Raw genomic sequence first — 21,586 nt, 5'->3', positions numbered from 1 at the left:
ATGTGCTTTATCATTCAGGTCTTACACCAGCCCCACTGGGGGGCACTGTCCTCATGTTACACAGGAGCAAAATTATCGGTAAGTGTGCAGACCCAGCCTGCAGACTCCTCAGCTTCTCCCTCCAACACTTGCTCAGACAGCCCGAGCCCTAAAGGCCCCTCCAGGCACACGAGGGCAAAGGTGGTCCTGAGACAGCCTCCCTGAGGAGGGGCCACCCCCAGAAGAGCTGCCTGTCTTACCTCAGCCTGAACTAAGGGGCCACAGATGAACACACACTCACTCCCCTTAGCAGTTACCATGGCCCTGGGGATGTGTAGGGCCGTCTCCATGACGACCATGCTAAGGCCATCCCCCACGGACTGGGCTCAACACCGGCCTCAACTATCCTGATGAGGTGTCCTGTATGACAGGGTGGCAATCCCTACGTCATCAAGGAGGGGCTGTCACAGACCTTTCGTAGAACATACAGTAACTATTAGTGATTGGTGAGGATGCTTTATTTCAGAGCCAACTCTCACCCCGGTGTGCATTCTATATGCAGGGAAAACAAACTGTTTGATATCGGGGGATCCCGGGGATCATATCATCTCTTTTCCTGGGCTACCTGCAGTCTCTCCCATCCCTCACCAGCAGGTGGCGCTGCCAAGTCCCTGAACCTCACTGGAGGCCGGACCTGTATCAGACATGGGGACACTCCCCTGGGGGAGACAGGTGAGCACCGTGCAGCACGGAAGAGGAGCCGAGAAGGCTCTCCAGACCAACAGTCTGCAAGGAAAAACCACCATTAGATGCACAGTCCTTAAGGAAATGATGCAAAATTTAGCAACTATTCAGACCTTAGGAGGGATTGTTCAAATTAGATGCTTGTCTTGAAACAAAGTTCAGCAGACAAGAAGCGATGGGAATTCTGATCACCATGGAGTCCCTGGGTCGTGCAGCATGATGAAGCTTTGGACTCCAGGTGGCTCACGGCCATTAGAAGCACCTGCAAAGGGCCTTCTTCCTAAGTTGGCCTGGGGTCGTGCTTAGTGTGCAGGGCTCCACTGTGGCCGAGGCTGCTGGACAGTAGTCTTCTGTCGCCCAGGAGACAGTAATAAGCTCCATCTTCTTCAACCACCATTGAATTACTGACTTCCTAATATGTAGCTATATCTGTTGCTAGTACATTTGGTGGCTTTCAAATCCAAGCTTTATATTTGGAACAGGCTGCCTGTTTCATTGTACCAGGTGTGATTTTATAAATAGAAAAAAGAGCAAGGAAGCGTTTTCCCATCCTATGGCATAGTGTGGAAGGGGCAGGAAATTCAAGATGCTTTGACAGGAAGCAGCTGCAGAGGTGGGGGCTGTTCGGCCTGGATACTTGCCTATGGCCAGAGTCATGGCCTTGAGCTTGCTCCTGACCAGCTTCACCACCATGCTCTTCTGCAGGGGAGTCGAGCGACAGCAAAGGACAGACCGGCACTGCTTAGCAAGGAAGAGGAATTTGTCCTCCAGGTTTCTCTCGAGGGCATAGGCCAGACTTCTCCCATCGATCACAAGGCTGGGGCTGGGGCCAGAGATGGCGGCTGCAGAGGGCGAGCAGAGGGGGGAGAAGCCCACGCTCACGCCACCAGCGGTCTTCTCGGCGGCACTGTGGGGGGTCCTGGACTGCACATAGTGTAGGCACTGGTCCAGCAGGGCTGCACACGCCTCCTGAAATGGACACGAGAGGACGGTGCAGGTCACTCGGCAGCATCACAGAACAGGCTGCCCACACAACACATCTGAGAATCTCCAGGGACCCAGGCTGTAGGCTCTGCCCAGGAGGTGGCCCTCCTGAGCCTGGGAAGTCGGTAAAAGTGGATGACTTTCAACATGAAAGAATCTGAGTTGGTTTAGGGTTCCTATAAGACTCTACTTGATTCCATTATACTGTGTAGAGGTTAGGACAAAGCATTTTCACTTCGGGAGGCCTGGCCAGACAGGCTGAGCTGCCAGCTAGTTAGGCTATGGGAGCTTTCCAGGCACTTCCCCATGGTCCTCAGAGGCCCTTACTCAGCCCTTCTTGTTTCCTAGTGAGGTACCAACAAAAGCTTCTGTTGTGATTAGCTCTGAAAGAAGTGTAATCAGTGTCTCCCTAAGCTCAGGAAAATGAAGTTTAAAAAAAAGCCTCATTACTGAGGCTTTGAATTGGCAGTGCCCTTCCAAAGCTGTATCTGAGTTCCAGAAAGAATAGGGAAACTTCCTGGGGAAGCTGCAAGGTCAGGGGACAGAGGCATAGGAGGGAAAAGTGTTTCCAAGAACGAACACACTCCAGGGAACTGAAGTGGTTCCTGGTCCTCCACGGATGGACAATGAGCCCCCAGGTTAGTGAGCAGCTTCCTACAATGCACTGTGGGAATCCAGGTGTGTCTGACAAGCACTTAACTGAGGACCTTTTACATCGAGGAAAATAAGTGAGACTGGAGAAAAGAAGACCAAGAAGACGCAGCTGTTGGCCTTGAGTGATGAGCAGGCAGCCGGACACACACACACACCCATGACCACAGCAAGTCACTGACCAGCATGTGCAAAGTGTCCCTGGATACAGGGAGGGGAAAACTTGCTTCCAGGCAGGGCTGGGAGTGGTGGTGACTGGGAAGGCCTCGCAGAGAATGCGGGACCTCATTGCAGGTATACCATGGATGCCCTGGTCCTAGCACAAGGCACTGACAAGGTAGGATGGAGCAAGCACGCCCTGCCTCCCCTACAGGTGCAGCTGTGGCACCTGGACAGATTCATAGAGCCACTTTGAGTACTCAGAGTAAACAGTAGCTGTCAGGCTGGGGAAGAAGACCGGCATTCTAAACACACTGAACCGCAAGGTTTCCACTGTCATTCTGGCAGGCCCTCACCTGGACCCAGGTGTCACGGAAGCTGGAGGTGGGCACCGAGGCAGGGACAGAGAAAGCTCCAGCTCTAGAAGCCCTCTACTTCTGGCTTGAGGAGCGGAAAAGAGAACTTCCAATGCTTAGAGAAAATGGAGGAAACCCCATTTTAATTTATTTTTTCCTCTATTCTCTTGAACCCAGCCCCAGGCAATTTTGCTCTGTGGGCAGCAGTAGGAACAACAGTGGTAGCACAGCCATCTGTTGCTGGGGACTCTGAGGGAGGTGGTCCTTCCTTCCTATCAGAGCAGCTGTGGCCCCAGGACAGCAAGGCAACGGCTGCCCTCCTTTCTGTCTGTCCTGCCACCACTTGGCCCTGAAAGTCGGTGCAGAAGTACAAAGCAGATCAAGGTAACTCAAACCCCAGCTTTCATGCCAGAGGGAGTCCCAGAGAATCAGAAAGTACTGGAAAAATTGTCAGGAGGGGGGAGCTTGGCAAAAATGTGAGACAGATTCTAACAGCTTGGCAAAGGCCAAACAAAACTGACATTGAAATCAACACCCCAAGGCTGTTCAGAGCCTGCAGGCTGCACCCAAGAGGACTGATATCCTGCCTTAAAAAAATCCACATTCTCCAAATTTAAAATGATCAGAGTGCCATTCAAAATACCCACAACATAACTCCAAATTTATTAGCATATAAAGAGCTAGGAAATTTTCAGTGCCTGTGGTAAAAGACAATCAAGCCAATGTCAAGATGACACACATACTGCAATTACCTGACAGACTCTGAAGCAGCCATTATAAAAGTGTTCCAAGAAGTAAGAAAAAATTCTAGAAATGAATAGAAAGGAAGTCTCAGCAAAAAACAGAAGATATAAAGAGGAATCAAATAAAAATTTTAGAACCCCCAAAACACATTAATGAAAATGAAAAGCTCACTGGATTCCACTTATGTGTCCATCATTGGATTACATAAGTAATTTACATAATTTCTCCGTGCTCAAGGAGGGGGATTATAACCCCCACACTCTCTGTGAGCTGTGCACAGTGACTTCCTTCCAGAGAGGACAGTGTGAGAATTAGTTTACGGGGGAGAAACCTGACAAAATTAACATCCACAGTGATACGTCATGTTGATAGAACGTGCTCTTGATATGATGCGATGAAATGGTGAAAATGGCCCTTCGTCTGTGGTCTTCTTCCCCAAAACTCATAACTTTAATCATGAGAAAGATATCAGACAAATTCCCATGTAAAGACATTCTACGAATCACCTGAATGTATCTATCCTCAAAACTGTCAAGGTCATCAAAAATGAAGAAAGTCTGAGAAACTGTTATAGCCAGTAAGAGCCTAAGGAGACATGATGACTAAATGTAATGTGGATCCTGGGGACTACCCTGGTGGTGGTCCAGTGGTTAAGAATCCTCCTTCCAATGCAGGGGACGTGGGTTCGATCCCTGGTCGGAGAACTAACATCCCACATGCCGTGGGGCAACTAAGCCCGTGCACCACAACTACTGAGCCCGTGCGCTCTAGAGCTCACGCGACACAACTAGAGAGCCTGTGTGCCTCAACTACTGAGCCCATGCACTCTGGAGCCCACGTGCCACAACTAGAGAGGCTGCGTGCTGCCACTACTGAGCCCGCACACTCTAGAGCCCGAGCACCACAACCAGAGAGAAGCCTGTGTGCTGCAATGAAGAGCCCATGTGCCGCAACAAAAGATTCCACGTGCCGCAACGAAGATCCCACGTGCTGCAACTAAGACCCAACGCAGCCAAATAAATAAATTAATTTAAAGAAAATGTAATGTGGGTTCTCAATGAGATTCTGGAAAACAAAAAGGACATTAGGTAAAAATTAAGGCAATCCGACTATAGCACAGATTTTAGTAAGTAACTGTTTATCAATATCATATTATAAATTGTAAAGATGTTAATAATAGGCAAAATTATGTATAGGTGAAACAGTACTATTCTTCACAATTCTTTTGTAAATCTAAAACCATTCTATATAAAAAGTTTATTTTTAAAAAACCACTAAATGGGCTCAGTAGCAGAATGGAGATAACAGAAGAAAAAGTCAGTGATCTCAAAGACAGATCAAGAGAAATTATCCAATTTGAACAAGAGAGAAAAAAAAATTGAAAACTGAAGAGCACCTGCGGGACCCTTGAGAAAATAACAAAAGACCCAATATTCATGTCATCAGTCTTACAGAAGAAGAGGAGAAAGTGCAGTGCAGAAAAAGTATTTGATGAAATAATGGCTGAAAACTTACGAAATCTGGTGAAAGACATAACCCCACAGATTAAAGAATCTTAGCAAGTCCAAGATTATAAATCAAAAGAAATCCATGCCCAAACACACCGTAATGAAAGTGCTTAAAATTATAGACAAAGAAAAACATGGGAAAGCAGCCAGATATAAATGATTCATTAGCTATGGGGTAATAATGATTCAAATGACTGTTGATTTCTCACTAGGTACCACAGTGAAATAAAGACATTCTCTGATGAAGAAAAGCAACGGCATTTGCCACCAGTGGACCTACTCTAAAACATAGATAAAGGAAGTTCTTCCTAGAGAAGGGAAATTGTGCCACAAGGAAACCTGAAATAACAGAAATGGAAGAACAACAGAAATTGTAAATATAATTTAATTTATGTAAATATAATTTATTTTAACTAAATATAATGGACCATTCTTTTCCTCTTGATTTCTTTAAAATATGCTTTTAGATTGAAAGCAAAAAATATAATATCTGATGAGGATTTCAATTCATGCAGTTGTAATATATGACACCTTCAACGTTAGGGGGAAGAGTAAGGGGCACGTGGAGTGGTAAGATTTCTTCATTCCATTGATTCTAAGTAGACTGTGACAACTTAAGTATGCATAGTGTAATCCTAGAAAATACACTAAAAAAGCTAAGTGATGGGGAATTCCCTGCTGGCGCAGTGGTTGAGAATCTGCCTGCCAATGCAGGGGACATGGGTTTGAGCCCTGGTCTGGGAAGATCCCACATGCCGCAGAGCAACTAGGCCCGTGAGCCACAACTACTGAGCGTGCGCATCTGGAGCTTGTGCTCCACGACAAGAGAAGCCACGATAGTGAGAGGCCCGCGCACCACGATGAAGAGTGGCCTCCACTTGCCACAACTAGAGAAAGCCCTCGCACAGAAACGAAGACCCAACACAGCCAAAAATTAATTAATTAATTAATTAAAATACTTATTAAAAAAAAAGCTAAGTGATGTCAAAACATAAGAGACAAATTAAAATGAAATACTAAAAAATGTTCAAATAACCCAAAAGAAGGTAGAAAAAGGAATGGAGGAACAAAAAACAGAGAATAATAAGAAAACAAAAGATAAAATAGTAGACTTGAATCCAAACATATTGATAATTATAATAAATGTAAATGATCTAAGCATACCAATTAAAAGGGACTGTCTGAATGTATGAAAACATGATCTACCAAAAAAACCATAAACAAACAAAAAACCTCACCTCATTTCAAATGTAATGCTACAGGTAGATTAAAAACTAAAGGATCAAACAAGGTATGCCATGCAAACAGAAATCAAAATAGCTGGAGTAGCTATTTGGGGCCAGAGTAAATTATTTCAGGCTTTTCAGATCATTCAGTCTCTGTGGCAACTACTCAAAACTGCCATTATAGCATGAAAACAGCCAAAGATTGTATATAAAAACATGGGGAAGGCTGTGTTCAAATAAAACTCTACAGAAACAGGTGGTAGGTTGGATTTGACCTGTAGGCCACAGTTTGCTGACCCCTATTATAGAAAAATTGAACCGTACCATCTCTCAACTGGATCTAATTGATATACCAGCCAACAACACAGCAGAACACACATTCTTTTCATATGCATATGAACATTCACCAAGATAGATCATACCCTGGGTCATTAAAAAAAATTAATATGAAAGAATTAAAATCATAAAAAGCATATTCTATGACAATAATGGATAGAAATCAATAAAATAGGTTTAAAATAGAAATCAGTAACAGAAAGAAAATAGGAAAACTCCAAACACTTGGAAATTAAACAAAACACTGCCTATTTTAAGACATTTAAAAACCCACAGGACAGCATGGTTTGGTGAAGGGACAGACACACAGATCAATGGAACAGAATAGAAAGTCTAGAAATAGACCCACACAAATAGGACCAATTGATTTTCAACAAAGGTGTAAAGACAGTTTAGTGGAAAAAAGACTGTCCACAAACGGTGCCTGAATAATGCAGAAAAATGCAGTTTGATGTAAACCTCACACCTTAGACAAAATTCTACACAAAACAGATTGTGTTTAAAGCTGAGATGCTAAACTATAAAAGTTTTAGAAGAAAATAAAGGAGAAATCCTTGTGATTAGGGACATCTTACGTGTGACACCTAGAGCATGATCCATAAAAGTTAGACTTTGTCATCTGCTGGAGGAGATGTTCCAAGGGAGAGTCAGTCACTCGAGGAATCAGAGCCCCGGCCAGGGCCTATGGGAAGAGATCCACCCTCCACACTTGGGGATTTCAGTCAATAGATGTGACGAATGAAAACCCACATGCCACTGGGGCATCCGTGAGACAACACATGCCATCCTGAGGACGCCAACGCAGAATGGACCGTTGCCCTGGCTCCATGTGACCTCAGGAAGAACACTCTCTGATACTGTTGGCTGGAAAGTATGTCAGGAAAAAGTGGGTTGAATTTTGCATTATAAAGCCGAGATGCGCGTTCCTAAGAAATCTCAGCAAATCCCACATCTTCCAAGACTATGACAAGCACGTTCTGAGCGCCAGAAACACAACACAGGTGCAAACAGAGCAGAGAGCAAAGGCCCGCCTCACAGCGGCTGCCAGAAATGGAAGGCATTCTTTCCTGCTCTGCTCTGGGGCTGGTGGGGTGTGAGGCTGCCCAGGCACAGCGGGTCTCCCCAACATCCACCCACCTGGGATTCGGCGTTCAGGGTGATGACTTCCTCGTCGTGGTCCAGCAGTTTGCAGGCGTAAGCGATGTTAATGGCTGTTTCCTGTTTGTCACCGGTGAGAACCCAAATCTGCAGGCCTGCTTGACGCAATTTAGCAATGGTTTCAGGAACTCCGTCCTGCAGGCGGTCTTCAATCCCAGTGGCACCTGGTCAAAGGTACAACAGTGTGGGTAAGCCCTCTGCTCATGGGCCCTGACCCTGACCGGCATGAATGCCTCGCTCCGACACAGCAGAGGTGCTGGCCCCACCCTGCAGACTGGGCCCTGCTGTGGTCCATCTTATCTGGAAGCACTCGGTGATTCCTCATTCAGGACATGGGGGCACCTTCACTAGCTCTTGATTCCACACGGTAGGGATACCTGGGAGGCACTGAACATAATTCTCTGGACGTACAACAGAGCACCTCCAATGCTTTCTAACATGCAGCCAACTTTTAACTTTACAGATAGCTTGGAAACGAAGCTTGTGGGGAGATGGTGGGAGTGACCATATTCGGAGGGATGAAAAGTTTTAAAACTTATCCATCCCACAGAAAGCTTCTGGTGAATGACACCCACAGTGCTTGCTCTCAACAACGCTTACCATTAGCTGTCGAAACAGACCACGAAGGCCCACTATTTCTTGAAAGCAACATTATCCTGAATGTTTTTTCCACAAAAATAATGATTAAGGGGCAGATTTTCCCGTGCAGGTCTCAGTATATTGGGAAAAATATACTACTCAATGCAGAAAAGTGTCCTCTAGGCCAGCCTGTTTTTCCCTCCATTTCCAACTTGGTGAGATGGTCTCACCTTCCTTCTAGAAGTGCAGCATTGCCTGAGGCCTCCTTGTCAGCCTTACCTTTCTCTTTTATGCACGCTGCTCCCTGTGCTGGGATGCTGTTATAGACTGAATGTTTGTGTCCCCCCTAAAAATTCCTAGGTTGATGCCCTAATCCCCAAGGTAATGGCATTAGGAGGTCGGGCCTTTGGGAGGTGATTAGGTCATGAGGGTGGAGCCCTCATGAAAGGGATTTGTGCCCTCACAGCAAAAGACACAAGGGAGACGACTTCTCTCCACTGTGCGAGGATGCAGAAGGAAGGCAGCCATCTGCAAACCAGGAAGACAGCCCTTTTCAGGAACCAAACTGGCCAGCACTTTGACCTGAGACTTCCAGCTTCCAGAACTGTTGAGAAATAAATGTCTGCTGTTTAAGCCACCTTGTCTATGGAAGTTTTGTTCAAGTAGCCTGAAATGACTAAGATAGACGCCACTTCCCTTTCTCTGCCTTGAATGGGTGAGATGGCAGGTGCGGGGAGGAAGGAGTCAAGGTAGAACACATGTACAAAAAGTGCACATTTCTTAAGTATACCCTTTGATGCACTTTCACAAATCACACAGCTGTGTAGTCAGCCCTGAGCTCAGGAAACAGTGTCACCAACTCCCCAGAAGCCCCCCTCAGGGGCAAGTGGTTGTCTTCTCTCTTCCATCTCATGCAGCCTGTGTGGGGTGTTGGACCTGGGCCTACCCCACACTTGATGAATGCACCAGAAGGCTAAGTGGTAACTTGGGAAGGACCCAGAAAGGAGGAGGGGACATTGCACCCAAGCTTTCCTCTGCTCTGAACCATTAAGTCCTCCCAGGAAGGACCAGGCAGGGGTGTGGGGTTCAAGGTCTGCTTAGGAATGGAACCTCTTTATGATGCTTGCTCATGGTGAGCATGACCCTAACCACCCTCCTGGCCCCTCTCCGCTTCCCCAGCTCTGTGGCTCTAGCATTAGAATAAAGTGTACATCTCTGGCTTCTTATCTTCACCATCCAACAGAGTCGACATCTCTCAGTGCATCCTAAGTGTCACTTCTGCTACGATATGTTCCCTGATGTGGGGGAAAGAGGAAGGGATGATCTTGCCACCTCTGCGTGTTCATAGTGTCTTATTCATACTTATTAATAATGATTGTGGAATAATCATAACCATGGCTAACCTTGATGGATTCCTATATGCCAGAAAAAGTTTTCACAGCTTCCCTAAGATGTGAGAACTACAATGATCCCCACAACACAGGTGTGGAAAGCAGGGTGAGGGAAGTGAGTTAGCCAGGGAAGGGCCAGCATTCCCCTTATGGTATGTCTCTGATCCAAACCTCTGAGCTGCACGTCTGCTCTAGGATAGCACTTCCTACAATGCGGTGCTTTGTGTACAACTCAACCAACTACCCACTCTTCACTAGATGGGGATTTTCTGCAGAAAGGCCTTCTATCTCCCATCCTTGTACTCTGGCCACTCAGCCAGGGCTCCTTGGTAAGTGTCCACCAAGAAAGAAAGCAAGGAAGACCTCGCTGATAAATTCCCATCCAGAGGAAGTCTGCCTCTTTTCAGGGAAAACCTAACACCTTGAAAACATACCTTCTTTATTTCAGGAGCTTATTGGCCAAAGTAATGGGCTCCTAATTGGGTCACTTGACTGTCCCTCACCTATATAACGTGCATGTTTCAATCAAACACAGGATATTAATGAACTTAGAAATATAGTTGTGGAAAGCATGTCTGTCTCAGTGTGAACTATGGCTGAGAATAAAGAGGCAATCTGAGGAACAGTCCTTTTAAAACGATCTGGAAGCCTAGTATCTCTTTTCAGCTCTCCAAGGTAGCTTGTTTGTAATATAATTTATGTGACTTTGAATAAATGTCACCTTCTTTACAACCTGATCCTTGGGAGAACCTGGTATTTTGAGTATTATAATCAGGGTAGTTAGTGGGGTTCAAGCTAATGCCACCTTATTTCACTGCACTCAGATGTCAGGTAGCTTTCAATGGAGGGGAAAAATCTCACCAACTGGGAAGTTTCAGATGACATTTGGAGAAACCAGCAAGAACGCTGGGGAGAGTGAGCAGAATGTTGTATTTTGAATTTAGGTTCTTGGCCAGAACATTATGGAAAAGAAAATTTCAAGAACACAGGGGGAATGACAATCCTTGCCCTGTGGCTCTCTGATGTTACTTAATGTAAGAACCTAAATGAAAAGGTTTAAAAAGGGGTATTTGGCATGGGATATTAAAAATATAAAAGCTGACTTCACATTTCTCAAATACAAATCAGAGGAGCTGGAGCACGGTGCCCATGGATGAAGCAGTGGTGAGCACTGAGGTGGGGGTTCTCCTGCTCTCCAGCTTGGCTTCATCATTTGAACCATAAACATTCCAGGTTGTAGGGGATGGTACATGTTTAAGAACTGGCTTGCAGGGGCTTCCCTGGTGGCGCAGTGGTTGAGAATCTGCCCGCCAATGCAGGGAACACGGGTTCGAGCCCTGGTCTGGGAAGATCCCACATGCCACAGAGCAGCTAGGCCCGTGAGCCACAACTACTGAGCCTGCGCGTCTGGAGCCTGTGCTCCGCAACAAGAGAGGCCACGATAGTGAGAGGCCCGCACACCGCGATGAAGAGTGACCCCCGCTTGCCACAACTAGAGAAAGCCCTCACAGAAACGAAGACCCAACACAGCCAAAAATAAATAAATTAATTAATTAATTAATTAAAAAAAAATGTTAACAGCATTTAAAAAAAAAAAAAAAAAGAACTGGCTTGCGGGAGGAAGGCTGATTAGTGCGTTTGCCATTTCTGTGGTCCCAATCAGCAGAGAGTCTGTGCAGAAGATGCCAGCCAGGCCACACAGGTATGGAAGCAGTAACTCGAGCTTCATCACCTTCACCGTGCAGCTATGTGGGGCTGGACCCAGTGCCTGCACCTTGCTCAGTGCTTTGCTGCATCCCCTCTGCTCACCCTCACAGAACTATTACGTCCACTTGGCAGATAAGGAAACTGGGATGCAAGTGTCCAGGCTCACATGGCCAGTAAGCGGCAGAGCCAGGACTGGACAACTGAGCCAGGGCTCCTAGACTCTGAAAGAAGGAAAGAAAGGAGTGCCTGCAAAGACAGGCAGAGGAGGGACAGCTCAGGGACTCACAGCTGTGTTCTCAAACAGTTAAGGTCTCATCCTGTGGAAAAGGGAAGAGATTTTATCTGCATTGCTCTAGAGGGTAGGACCAGTGCCCCCTGGAAGAAGGTACCGGGAGGCGGATTTCACTCCATTCAAGACGTTAGAGCTTGGTGGGGAGGAGAGCTGTCCCAGGGGAGAGCACCCTGCAGAGAGGGGGGGCCATGACAACCAGCGGACCCCCTCCCATCCCACGGGTCTATCAACAGTGTCCTTTGGAGAAGCACGTTCCAGATGTGAACAGTCCTAGTTCAGGAAATCAAAACCTGGCAATCTAGAGGAGGCACAGCCATTTTCCAAGTGTTTCATTTAATTCACCTCCTGAGTACCGTTCAGGATGCCTCTGGGCCTCTGGATCTTCGGGCTTTTTTGAATAGTGCGTGGCCTCGTACAGGACACCGTAGGCGAAATAGAATATTGTGTAAAGTATGTATATGTAGTGCTCTTAAATATCTGAATATTAGCTATTCTATTAGATATAAGTATGTAGATACAGAGATATCCCAACGCCTTTGCCTATGAAGGGGGCCAAATGAATTACGGCCTTTCTTGTTGAAAGATGAATCCCCCGTATCTTCATGCCCCAGGAGTATCACCATCTGACCACCAGCACCATGAGATGGGGAGTGTGTATACACAGCACTACCACAACCAGCTCCTGGTGAGAGCACAGAGAGCATGTATACAAAGATCCAGCTAATTTAATACATACATTAATAAATATTTTAAATAATAAATTAAATAAATACTAAAGCAATAAATACTTTTATAAATACTAACATGAACTCAGTAGCAAATATGGGCACAATTTAGTAAGAATGAGCCCCATTTTTTTTTCACCCAAATCAAATCTGTGAAATATTTACTAGATGTAAAATGCAGCCCTGTCGAGTCCAACGGTTTCTGTTTGTTTCCTGGGACTGGGGGGATCCTTTAACGCATCAGTTGTTGAGAAGCCTTGCTCCTCATCTCTATTTTTGGTGGGAAAGCAGGGTTTCAGGGGAGGCAGGTTGGACGCTGTCGTGGTGCCTGGCAGGGTGGCACATAGAATGCCCCAGAAACGGGCCACGGGGAGAACGTTCAATCGAGCACAGCCCTGCCTGGGGGCCACGCTAGCGTCAGGCCAGAGGGGTCCTTAAGCAAGCCTAGCGTGTGCAGAGCTGCCACTGACTAGAGCCAGGGCACCTCTCCATCCAGGATGCTGCAAACTCCACCCGGCTCCGCGGCACCCGCCCGCCGGAGAGCGTAATTACCCAACAGATGCAGATTCGTCTCCAGGCGAATGGCAGACTGAAACAGGAGCTCCTCGCGGTTGTCCAGGGCGGATTCCGCTTCCAAGTGGCTCTTCAGCCAACAGGCATACTCTTCCTTACTCAGAACCTGGGTGAGACCCGCTGATGAGCGCCCAGGCCAAGCCCCGTGACCGGCCCCGCCCCTTCCGCGAAGCCACGCCTACTCACCCTCTTGGCGATGCACAAGGTGCGCAGGCCCTCCACCGCGTACAGGTTGAGGTAGTTCTGAGTCTTGCTCCGGATCTTCTTTTGATGCCTTCCTCTGGCGTCATCTAGGTTGGAGTAAGAGCAGAAACAACGATGAGTGAGAACAACAGAGCCCAGTGAAATGGCCTGGACTCCCAGGACACCTGGCCCGTTGAAATGAGTCTGCATATATGCAGTTTCCGCAGCTGAGAGCTCAGCGCCATCAGAGGTTCTAGCTGGGAAGTCTTCTCACCCAGGGAGAGAAAACAGGCACATTTTCAGGTCCCTAAAGTAATCACACTCAGAGAGCCAGAAAGTAGGATGATGGATGCCAGGGGCTGGGGGGAGGGGAGAAAGGAGTTGTACAGAGCTTCAGTTTTGCAAGATGAAAATTTCTGGAGATCTGCTGCACACCAATATGAATATACTCAACACTACTGAACTGTACACTTAAAACTGGTTAAGATGGTGAATTTATATTGTGTTTTTTTAACCACACACACACACACACACAAAAACAACTAAGAAATTAGCTATCAGCTAGTAAGATTTTTCCAAACATCCACTCTTTTCTGTTTTCTGTAGACCCAGATGTGGAACAGACTTGCTGTTTATTACCAGACTGCAGAAGTGCTGGCTCTGAGCCTCACCACTGTGGAATCCATGCCAAAGTGACACACACCTTCTTAACTCCACCGTGTTTTTGGGTCAATAATTGTTAGTGAGAAGGCAGAAGGCACTTTAGTTTTCGTGTGATAAAAGTATGTTAGGAGTGAATGTGTTCCAGAGCCAGTGAGGACGACGTGGCCCTCCCCATTCTGCCTCACTGTAGCTAGCTGCAACTGGAATGCTAGCAGGAATTTTGTTGCAATTCATTAAGCAGGAATGTCACAGGTGCCCCGTCACGTCACTGTGATTTACTCCAACAGCCTCCAGAAAGGGCGCCCAGAAAACATCTGCACCAGTAGATTTAGCCCACCTCTTGCTTCATTACTTGCCAATAGATTACAGGTTCAATATAAAACTTAAAGTAAAAGTTAGATGTTATTTTAAAAAGAACCTCATAATATTTTTGACTATTTCTAATATCCCTTGTTGAAATGAGAATCTCACATAAACAAAACCTCATTAAGAGTGATCTGGCATCTTTTTGTCCAGGAGGTGAGTGTATAAACTTCCCGTTTAGAAAAAGTCATACTTAATAGAAAGTGCAGTTTCTATCCTCCTACACCAGTAATGTTGCCAGACAGAATATAAGATGCCCAAATATTCGGAGAAAACTATAATTCGAAAAGATACATGCACCCCAACGTTCACTGTAGCACTATTCACAACAGCCAAGACATGGAAGCAACCTAAGTGTCCATCAACAGAGGAATGGATGAAGAAGCTGTGGTACATATGTACACAATGGAATACTACTCAGCCATAAAAAAAAGAAATAATGCCATTTGCAGCAACATGGACGGACCTAGAGATTATCATACTAAGTGAAATAAGTTGGACAGAGACAGACAAATACCATATGATATCACATATATGGAAACTAAAATATGGCACAAATGAACTTATCTATGAAACAGAAACAGACTCACAGACAGAGAACAGATTTGTGGTTGCCAAGGGGGTGAGGGGTAGAGGAGGTATGGATTGGGTGTTTTGGGACTAGCAGATGCAAAGATATATAGAATGGATAAACAACAAGGTCCTACTGTATAGCACAGGGAACTATAACAAGCACTTTGCTGTGCAGCAGAAATTAACACAACATTGTAAATCAACTATACATCAATAAAATAAATTTTTTGAAAAAGAATAAAGGTGAGAAATAATTTACACCTTCCAAAAAAAAAAGAATATAAGATGCCCAAATAGCACATAGGACATACTTTTACTAAAAACATTATTTGTCGTTTATCTGAGATTAAATTTTAACTAGACATTCAATATATTTTCTTTGCTAAATCTGGCAACCCTACTTTCCAGTGGTGAGGCCCCTGGTCTGGGGAAGGCTGTCTACTAACCAGGTCAGCTCCTTGACACACAGGACCTGGGAGAAACACTCTTAACCTTCTAGATCTGTGCTCTTCATGGAGAAGACAGTGTCCCCAACAGACCGAAGACTAGTCCCTTGGAGGCAAAAAATCTTATTACGTATAAAGCACAGATACATGTACAGTACATAAACACATATACAGCATATCTGTGGCATTAAAATGTCATGGAAGGGCCATTAGAAAAAAAGTATCTAAAAAGACTCCTTAAGGGGGCAATAATGAAAAAAAGAGAGAGAGTTGGGAAACACTGCCCTAGATTATTGTGCTTTAGGAATTTAAATTTTCTGAAAAGATGACACTGAAAGTCATCTTAATTTTGACTACCATTTACTCCTGGTATTGTGATAACATTATTCCAGATTCTGACTGTTCTTTGAGCAAAGACATGTCTAGCTGAGGGACTCTGGAATTAACACTAATAAAGTACTTGAGTTGTCCAGAGGGGGAGGGGAAGGTTGCATTCCAGGGCAGGAGCAGGGTGCAGGGGCTGTGATGCTGCCCTTAACCACACTAGTCCAAACAAAACTAATGAGTGAGAGAAGGCAGGGTGGGCCACTGGGGACCCAGGGTGCCCTGGACAAGGGTGTGGTCACAGACCACACTGACATGTTTCTGTGCGGGATGGAGCCCACCCAGCCCAGCATGGAGAGAAGCTGTGACCGCCACATCTTGCCCATTCCTCCCCCTCTATCCTTGCCCTTGGAGGAGGGTGGAGCCATCACAACTTTTGTGTCTTAAAGACCACTCAGGGACTTCCCTGGTGGCGCAGTGGTTGAGAATCCGCGTGCCAGTGCAGGGGACACGGGTTCGAGCCCTGGTCTGGGAGGATACCACATGCCGTGGAGCAACTAAGCCCGTGCACCACAACTACTGAGCCTGCACTCTGGAGCCCACGAGCCACAACTACTGAGCCCATGTGCCACAACTACTGAAGGTCGTGCGCCTGGGGCCCGTGCTCCACAATGGGAGAAGCCACCGCAATGAGAGGCCTGCGCACCGCAACGAAGAGTAGCCCCTGCTCAACACAACTAGGGAAAGCCCGCGCGCAGCAATGAAGACCCAACGAAGGAAGGAAGGAAGGAAAGAAGGAAGGAAGGAAGGAAGGAATGGAAGGAAGGAAGGAAGGGAAACCACACAGAGTGGCACTGGACTGAACCTCAGGCAAGTGAATCTTAAGGAAAAGAAACCAGAGAGAAGGGAAAGGGACCCAGCTTATGCTTTATGCCTATAACACACTAAGCACTGTGCTAGGAGCTTGGACAGGGGCTTCTTGTGAGGTCAGAAGCCTAATTTCCTTTGTACAGATGAGAAACTGAGGCACAGGAGGAGTGACTTGTCCAGGGTGACCCCAGCCCATAAATGTAGACTTGGGATTTGAACAGAGGTCCGTAAGGTAATGGGTGGGGTAGAGTCCCTGCTCTCTACCTGATCCCACACAACCTAGTGGTAGGGCAGGCAAGACATAGCCACGTCCTAAAAACACAACACATTCTCCATCCACCATCAGCTTAGCCTTTTCGTGCCGTTTTTGGTAAAAGTGTTGTGAGCTTTTTGAAGAAAGATGTTGGACACTCATGTGCCCTCCTCACTTTATCGCCTGCACACAGGTAGAGCAGCTTGGCCATCTGCAAGCCTGCTCTGCTCCATACCCCGCCCACCCCACCCCCAAAGTGAAAGTTGAATGATTTATGCACAATGTCAGGGTGTCACTGGTGGATAACTTCAAGATTACCCCAGAGCCATCCCCTTTCTTGGGAAACCACTGGGGGCTCTAAACATCCTGAATCTTAAATTGCCTGGCGTCTCTACATGTAGCTCTGACTGATTCAAGCTTATTTGAAGTGCACACTGCTTGGAAATTCCCAGAGGAAGGTGGAGATCTACATAAACTGCTTATTTTTAAGGTGCCCCCTTCAATGTCACGGTTTGGGTAATGTTGTGCTTTGAACCTGTCTGTTCCATGGCTTTGTTCTTTCTCACCTGTAGTTAATTCCTCCCAGGACCAGGTGGAGGGGTCTGGGATGCTCTCCAGCTTGCACAAGGGCTCCCTTCACCCCCTGACCTTGAAGCTGACTCTGATAGAAGTTTTGTTTGTTTGTGCTTTGTCTAGAAATTTGAGGCTTTCTACTCATTTTTAAAAGTGCACTGCCAGCCAAGTACAAGCGTGGCCACTGCTGCAGCCTTCTCGGTTGCTCTCGTGTCCCTTGCACAGCTCAGCAGGCTCCCTGCCCTCTCTCTGGGGTGGGGGTAAGCCTCTCCTGCCATCCCATCCCACCCTTGCTTGCTAGAGCTGGTCCAGTCTTTTCACCTTATCCATGACCCACTGTATGTAGTAAAGTCTGAAACACAGCGGTCCATTAAACTATCTTTAATACAAGGCTGTAGAATAGGACAAAGGTGATATTTTTGCAGTAGAATAAAATCTGCTCAGATAATTGCCATACCTATCTGTTTTTCTTTTGCGTGGATGCAAAATCAAATTTCAGAATGAAGGAGGCTCTTGGAATGCAAAATCAGCCTGTAAATTGGATTCTACATCCACCCTAGAACCAACACAGGGGTGGGAAGGCAAACCCTGCCCTGGAGTAGGTCACCCTCAAGAAAGGCCATGCAAACCGCTTTCAAAGACGCATTTGCAATTCACTCAGCTGCCTTTGGGAGGCGATAGCTCTGTGACAGGAAAACGGATTTGTCTGCAGAGATCCACCAGTGCACTTTCCCTTAACTGGAGCTGGAGTCCTGTTCTGAGGCACTGAGATCATGGTGAGAGGACCATGGGAAGCAAAGTGGTAACCCCTAGCTCCATTCCAGAGCCCCAGAAGGGCATATCCAGCGTAAGGGTTTCCCACAGGTGGTACCTAGAGCTGTTTCCAGGATACAGAAGAGAGGGAGGCTGTGGGGGTCAGGCAGTGGTCCCTCTCCCATCTGCCATCTGCCATCCACCCTGCTTCTCTCCCCTGGAGGTCAGATGTGCCCTCCTTTGTCCTCTGGGCACAGAGGAAGGGGTGACTAGGTTTACTAGTGGGGACCCAGGCCCTCCCCCTTCCAAGTCCCAGAAGCATTTGTATCTGGAAAGAGGTACAAGCCCTTCTGCTAAACAAAGTTCCACCCTCTACACCAGTGGTATCTGAACCCCTCTTTTTCAACCCGAAAGTTACATGGAAGTCAAGTGCAAAAGAGAGCAAGATGGAGGTTCTCGGCTGTAAGCGGCCAGAGGCGAGCAGCCCCCACTACCTGGGCCCTCGCTGTGGCCTGAGAACACTCCACAAATGGGCTAAAAACCATGGCTTGGGCCTCATAGGTGCCCAAGGTCCAAGCAATCACAGGGCAGAAAGGAACCTTCTGGGACTTCTAATCTAAAAGCTCTTAACTTTCATTGCCCAGATTTAAACCTGATGCTAGGCCTCACCCCCATTAATCCCCAACCCCATTCTTCTGAGGTGGGTTCAGGCACTGAAACCCTCCATCCACTGGGCCCTCCCCCAAATTCTAGTCCAAACCCTTCAGAGGAGGAAAAGGCCACCCAGAGAGGCAAAGCTCCACTGGAGGGAGGGGCTGGTTTCTCAGGACTGCTCCCTGCGGGGAGCTGCTAGCGGAGGGGAACAGGGTACCTGTGGAGCAGGGCAGCAGGAGGTCCATGACCACCGAGTCAGCCCCCTTGGTGTAGACGTTGATCTCGTCCGTGAGTGGGTGCCGGATCACCACCGACATCCTCTTGCGGATGGAGTCGAAGCCCAGAGTGTGCAGGAGCTCGAAGGTGAGCCTGCCCAGGTGGGGCAGCTCTACCGACACCTGGTCGTGCAGTCGGTCCACGAGCGCGCAGCTGTAGGCGCGGGCGGCATAGACGAGCGCTGCCTCGTCGGGGCTCTCGGCCTCGTAGCGCAGCTCCCGCTCGGGCTCGGGCTCCTGTGCTGAGCACTCAGGTGCCCAGCCGTCCGCCCCGCTGCTGTAGCCATTGCTGGTGAGGGCCGGGGCCGGCGGGCCCAGCCTCTCCTCCAGCCGGAACAGCGTGCCGTCGGTGGCCAGCGTGGACAGGAGGCTGGACTTGTGCGCCGACTTGTTGGTGGCCATGCTCCCAATGCTGCTGCAGCCCGAGGCCAGGCGGCTGGGCGTGAACCTCCGGAGGAAATCTTCTATTGTCTTCACCGGGGACTTCAGCTCGAAGCGCACCCTCACCTGCCAGGGAAGTAGTTGGAAGACAGGTTAGACAGGTGTCTCCCAAGAGGCCTCACCCTGACTCCCTTAGGGCCACCCTCCACTTCCCCAGGGGGGCCTGAATACGGATTTCCCATTTCCCACTGAAAACTGCAACCAGAGTCAGCATTTCTTCCTTGGGACTATCCCTTGGCCTCTTCCTCTCCACCTCAACACAGGTTCTGCTATATTCATTCTTTCAGGATGTGACTGTAGGGTAGCAACGACCAAGGCCCGGGATGGGCTCAGGGCATTGGGTGGCCTGTGGTTCCCAAGGCTTTGGGACTGTCCCCTCACTGCAGTGGCCCATGGCTTTACAGAAACTTCCCAGGAGTGGGCCTGCCACTGCCTGGCATGAACCCTGGCTTTTTTTTTTTTTTTCAATTAAAAAAACCATTTAACAAAAGACCAATTTATACATTCCTTTGAATTATGTCCATAGAAAACTTAAATTTACACAAAATTTCCCAAACCCAAAAGAATCTTTCTAAACAAATGAAATACATAGGCAAATTCAGGCTCCAAGTCCTTAAACAAATGTTTAAAAAAATCACAATAAATTGTATATTTTCTAACGAGGACTGAAAACAACAAAACGACATGTATACAATTGTTAGTTTCAAAAAGCTCAATATGGAGCAACAAAGCAACACTTTATTTAAGTGAGTGCTGTATGCTAATGCTGATACAATATACCTACTTTAATTTTCTGCTAGATAATGGATTTAGAGCAAATGTTGAAACAATCAAACCATTGAATTATAGTTACCCCTTAATCTTTGCAATTTTGCCCATGGGTCTGAAGTTGTGAATTATAGTAAGAGCCTCCAGAAAAGTCAGGCATTTGGTAAAACAAGGCACAAAGGACCAATTTTGATAAAGGTGCTTTTTCTTTGGTCTTCTACTGACTATAAATATTGCTATATATCCAAGTGGGAGATTCGGGCAGCCATGCCAGAGCTCCTGCTGGCTCCAAACGCCCTTGAAGGTGGCACCCACCCATACGTGGGCACAGAAATGCATCCAGAGACACGTTCATGTGCAGTCTGAGGATTCTGCTCCCTACATGGAACTCACTCCATGTGTGACCATGGGCACACACCTCAGTCATGTCGGGGTCTCTCTCACTTATTCAGTAATTGCAACAATGCCTAGGTCAGTCAGGTAGGGTCTAACCTAGAAACCAGACCCCTCTTCAGGGAAGTATTCCAGAGGGACTGAACAGGGTGGCGGAAGAACCCAGAGGCCAGACGAGGGATGCCGAGGCTGCTGAGAGGTGAGCTGCAAAAGGAAGCAGCCTCCATCCAGGGCTGATGGCACAAGCCTGTGGTCTCTGAGTGGCAGAGCCCGTCCACCTGGGATCCGCCAGGCCCACTGGGGCCTTCAAAGGCCGGTGGGGTATGAGCAAGAGCACAGGGGGGTCACATTGCTGCCAGATATGCTGCTGCTGCAGAGAGGGCAGGGGCCCCTTGTTCACCCTCCATCACACCAATGGCTTCACCAGCAGAACCTGCTGGAAGGGCTGGCCCAGGAGGAGGGGGAGGGGTCTGGGAGAGTGGGGGGTCAGGGGACAGGCCTACAGTGTGCATCAGCCCTAGAGCACCTTCATTTGTATCCATTTAAAGTTGCCTAGCTGCATGACGCACAGCCATGCTTAGGTGCACCCCACCCCCTGCAACACCACCTGGTTCACCCGGAGGAGCGATTGAGTTATAGAGGTTCCTTTCACACATAAAACCTTACTCTCTTTGGAGAGAACCTTCATGTTAACCCAAACAAAACCCAACTTGGGTGTTGCTATGTTTCTACCGCCCGAAGTAACTTCCCACTGATTCTCAACCACTTTCTGAATGCCAATGTTAAAGGCCTTTATTAACATCAAATACATTTACTATGTGCCAAACTCTACTCTGAGACCTTTCCCTAAATCCCACCACCGCCCCCACATCCCAGACAAGGTGCCAAAGACACAGGAGGGGACCAGCTTATAGTGTCGTCAGGATGCAAGTCCAGGCGGCT

The 21,586-nt window shown here is 47.4% G+C and overlaps 1 protein-coding gene across 1 annotated transcript in view; it reads right to left on the bottom strand.

The window, feature by feature from the left end:
* The window catches only part of ATP10A (ATPase phospholipid transporting 10A (putative)), a 171,964-nt gene that overhangs the window by 12,617 nt on the left and 137,761 nt on the right, over positions 1-21,586 (bottom strand). The window contains exons 10-14 of the mRNA XM_059912628.1: positions 18,985-19,549; positions 13,299-13,402; positions 13,092-13,218; positions 7,825-8,009; positions 1,365-1,692 (exon numbers count right to left, since the gene is read on the bottom strand). Coding sequence (XP_059768611.1) covers positions 1,365-1,692; positions 7,825-8,009; positions 13,092-13,218; positions 13,299-13,402; positions 18,985-19,549 — 1,309 coding nt within the window. The remainder of the gene's footprint in view (positions 1-1,364; positions 1,693-7,824; positions 8,010-13,091; positions 13,219-13,298; positions 13,403-18,984; positions 19,550-21,586) is intronic.

This window comes from Balaenoptera ricei, chromosome 2 (assembly GCF_028023285.1).
Source record: "Balaenoptera ricei isolate mBalRic1 chromosome 2, mBalRic1.hap2, whole genome shotgun sequence".
Classification (NCBI taxonomy): domain Eukaryota; kingdom Metazoa; phylum Chordata; class Mammalia; order Artiodactyla; family Balaenopteridae; genus Balaenoptera; species Balaenoptera ricei.
Note: the sequence above shows the minus strand (reverse complement) of the source record. Positions and strands in the feature narration are given on the sequence as shown.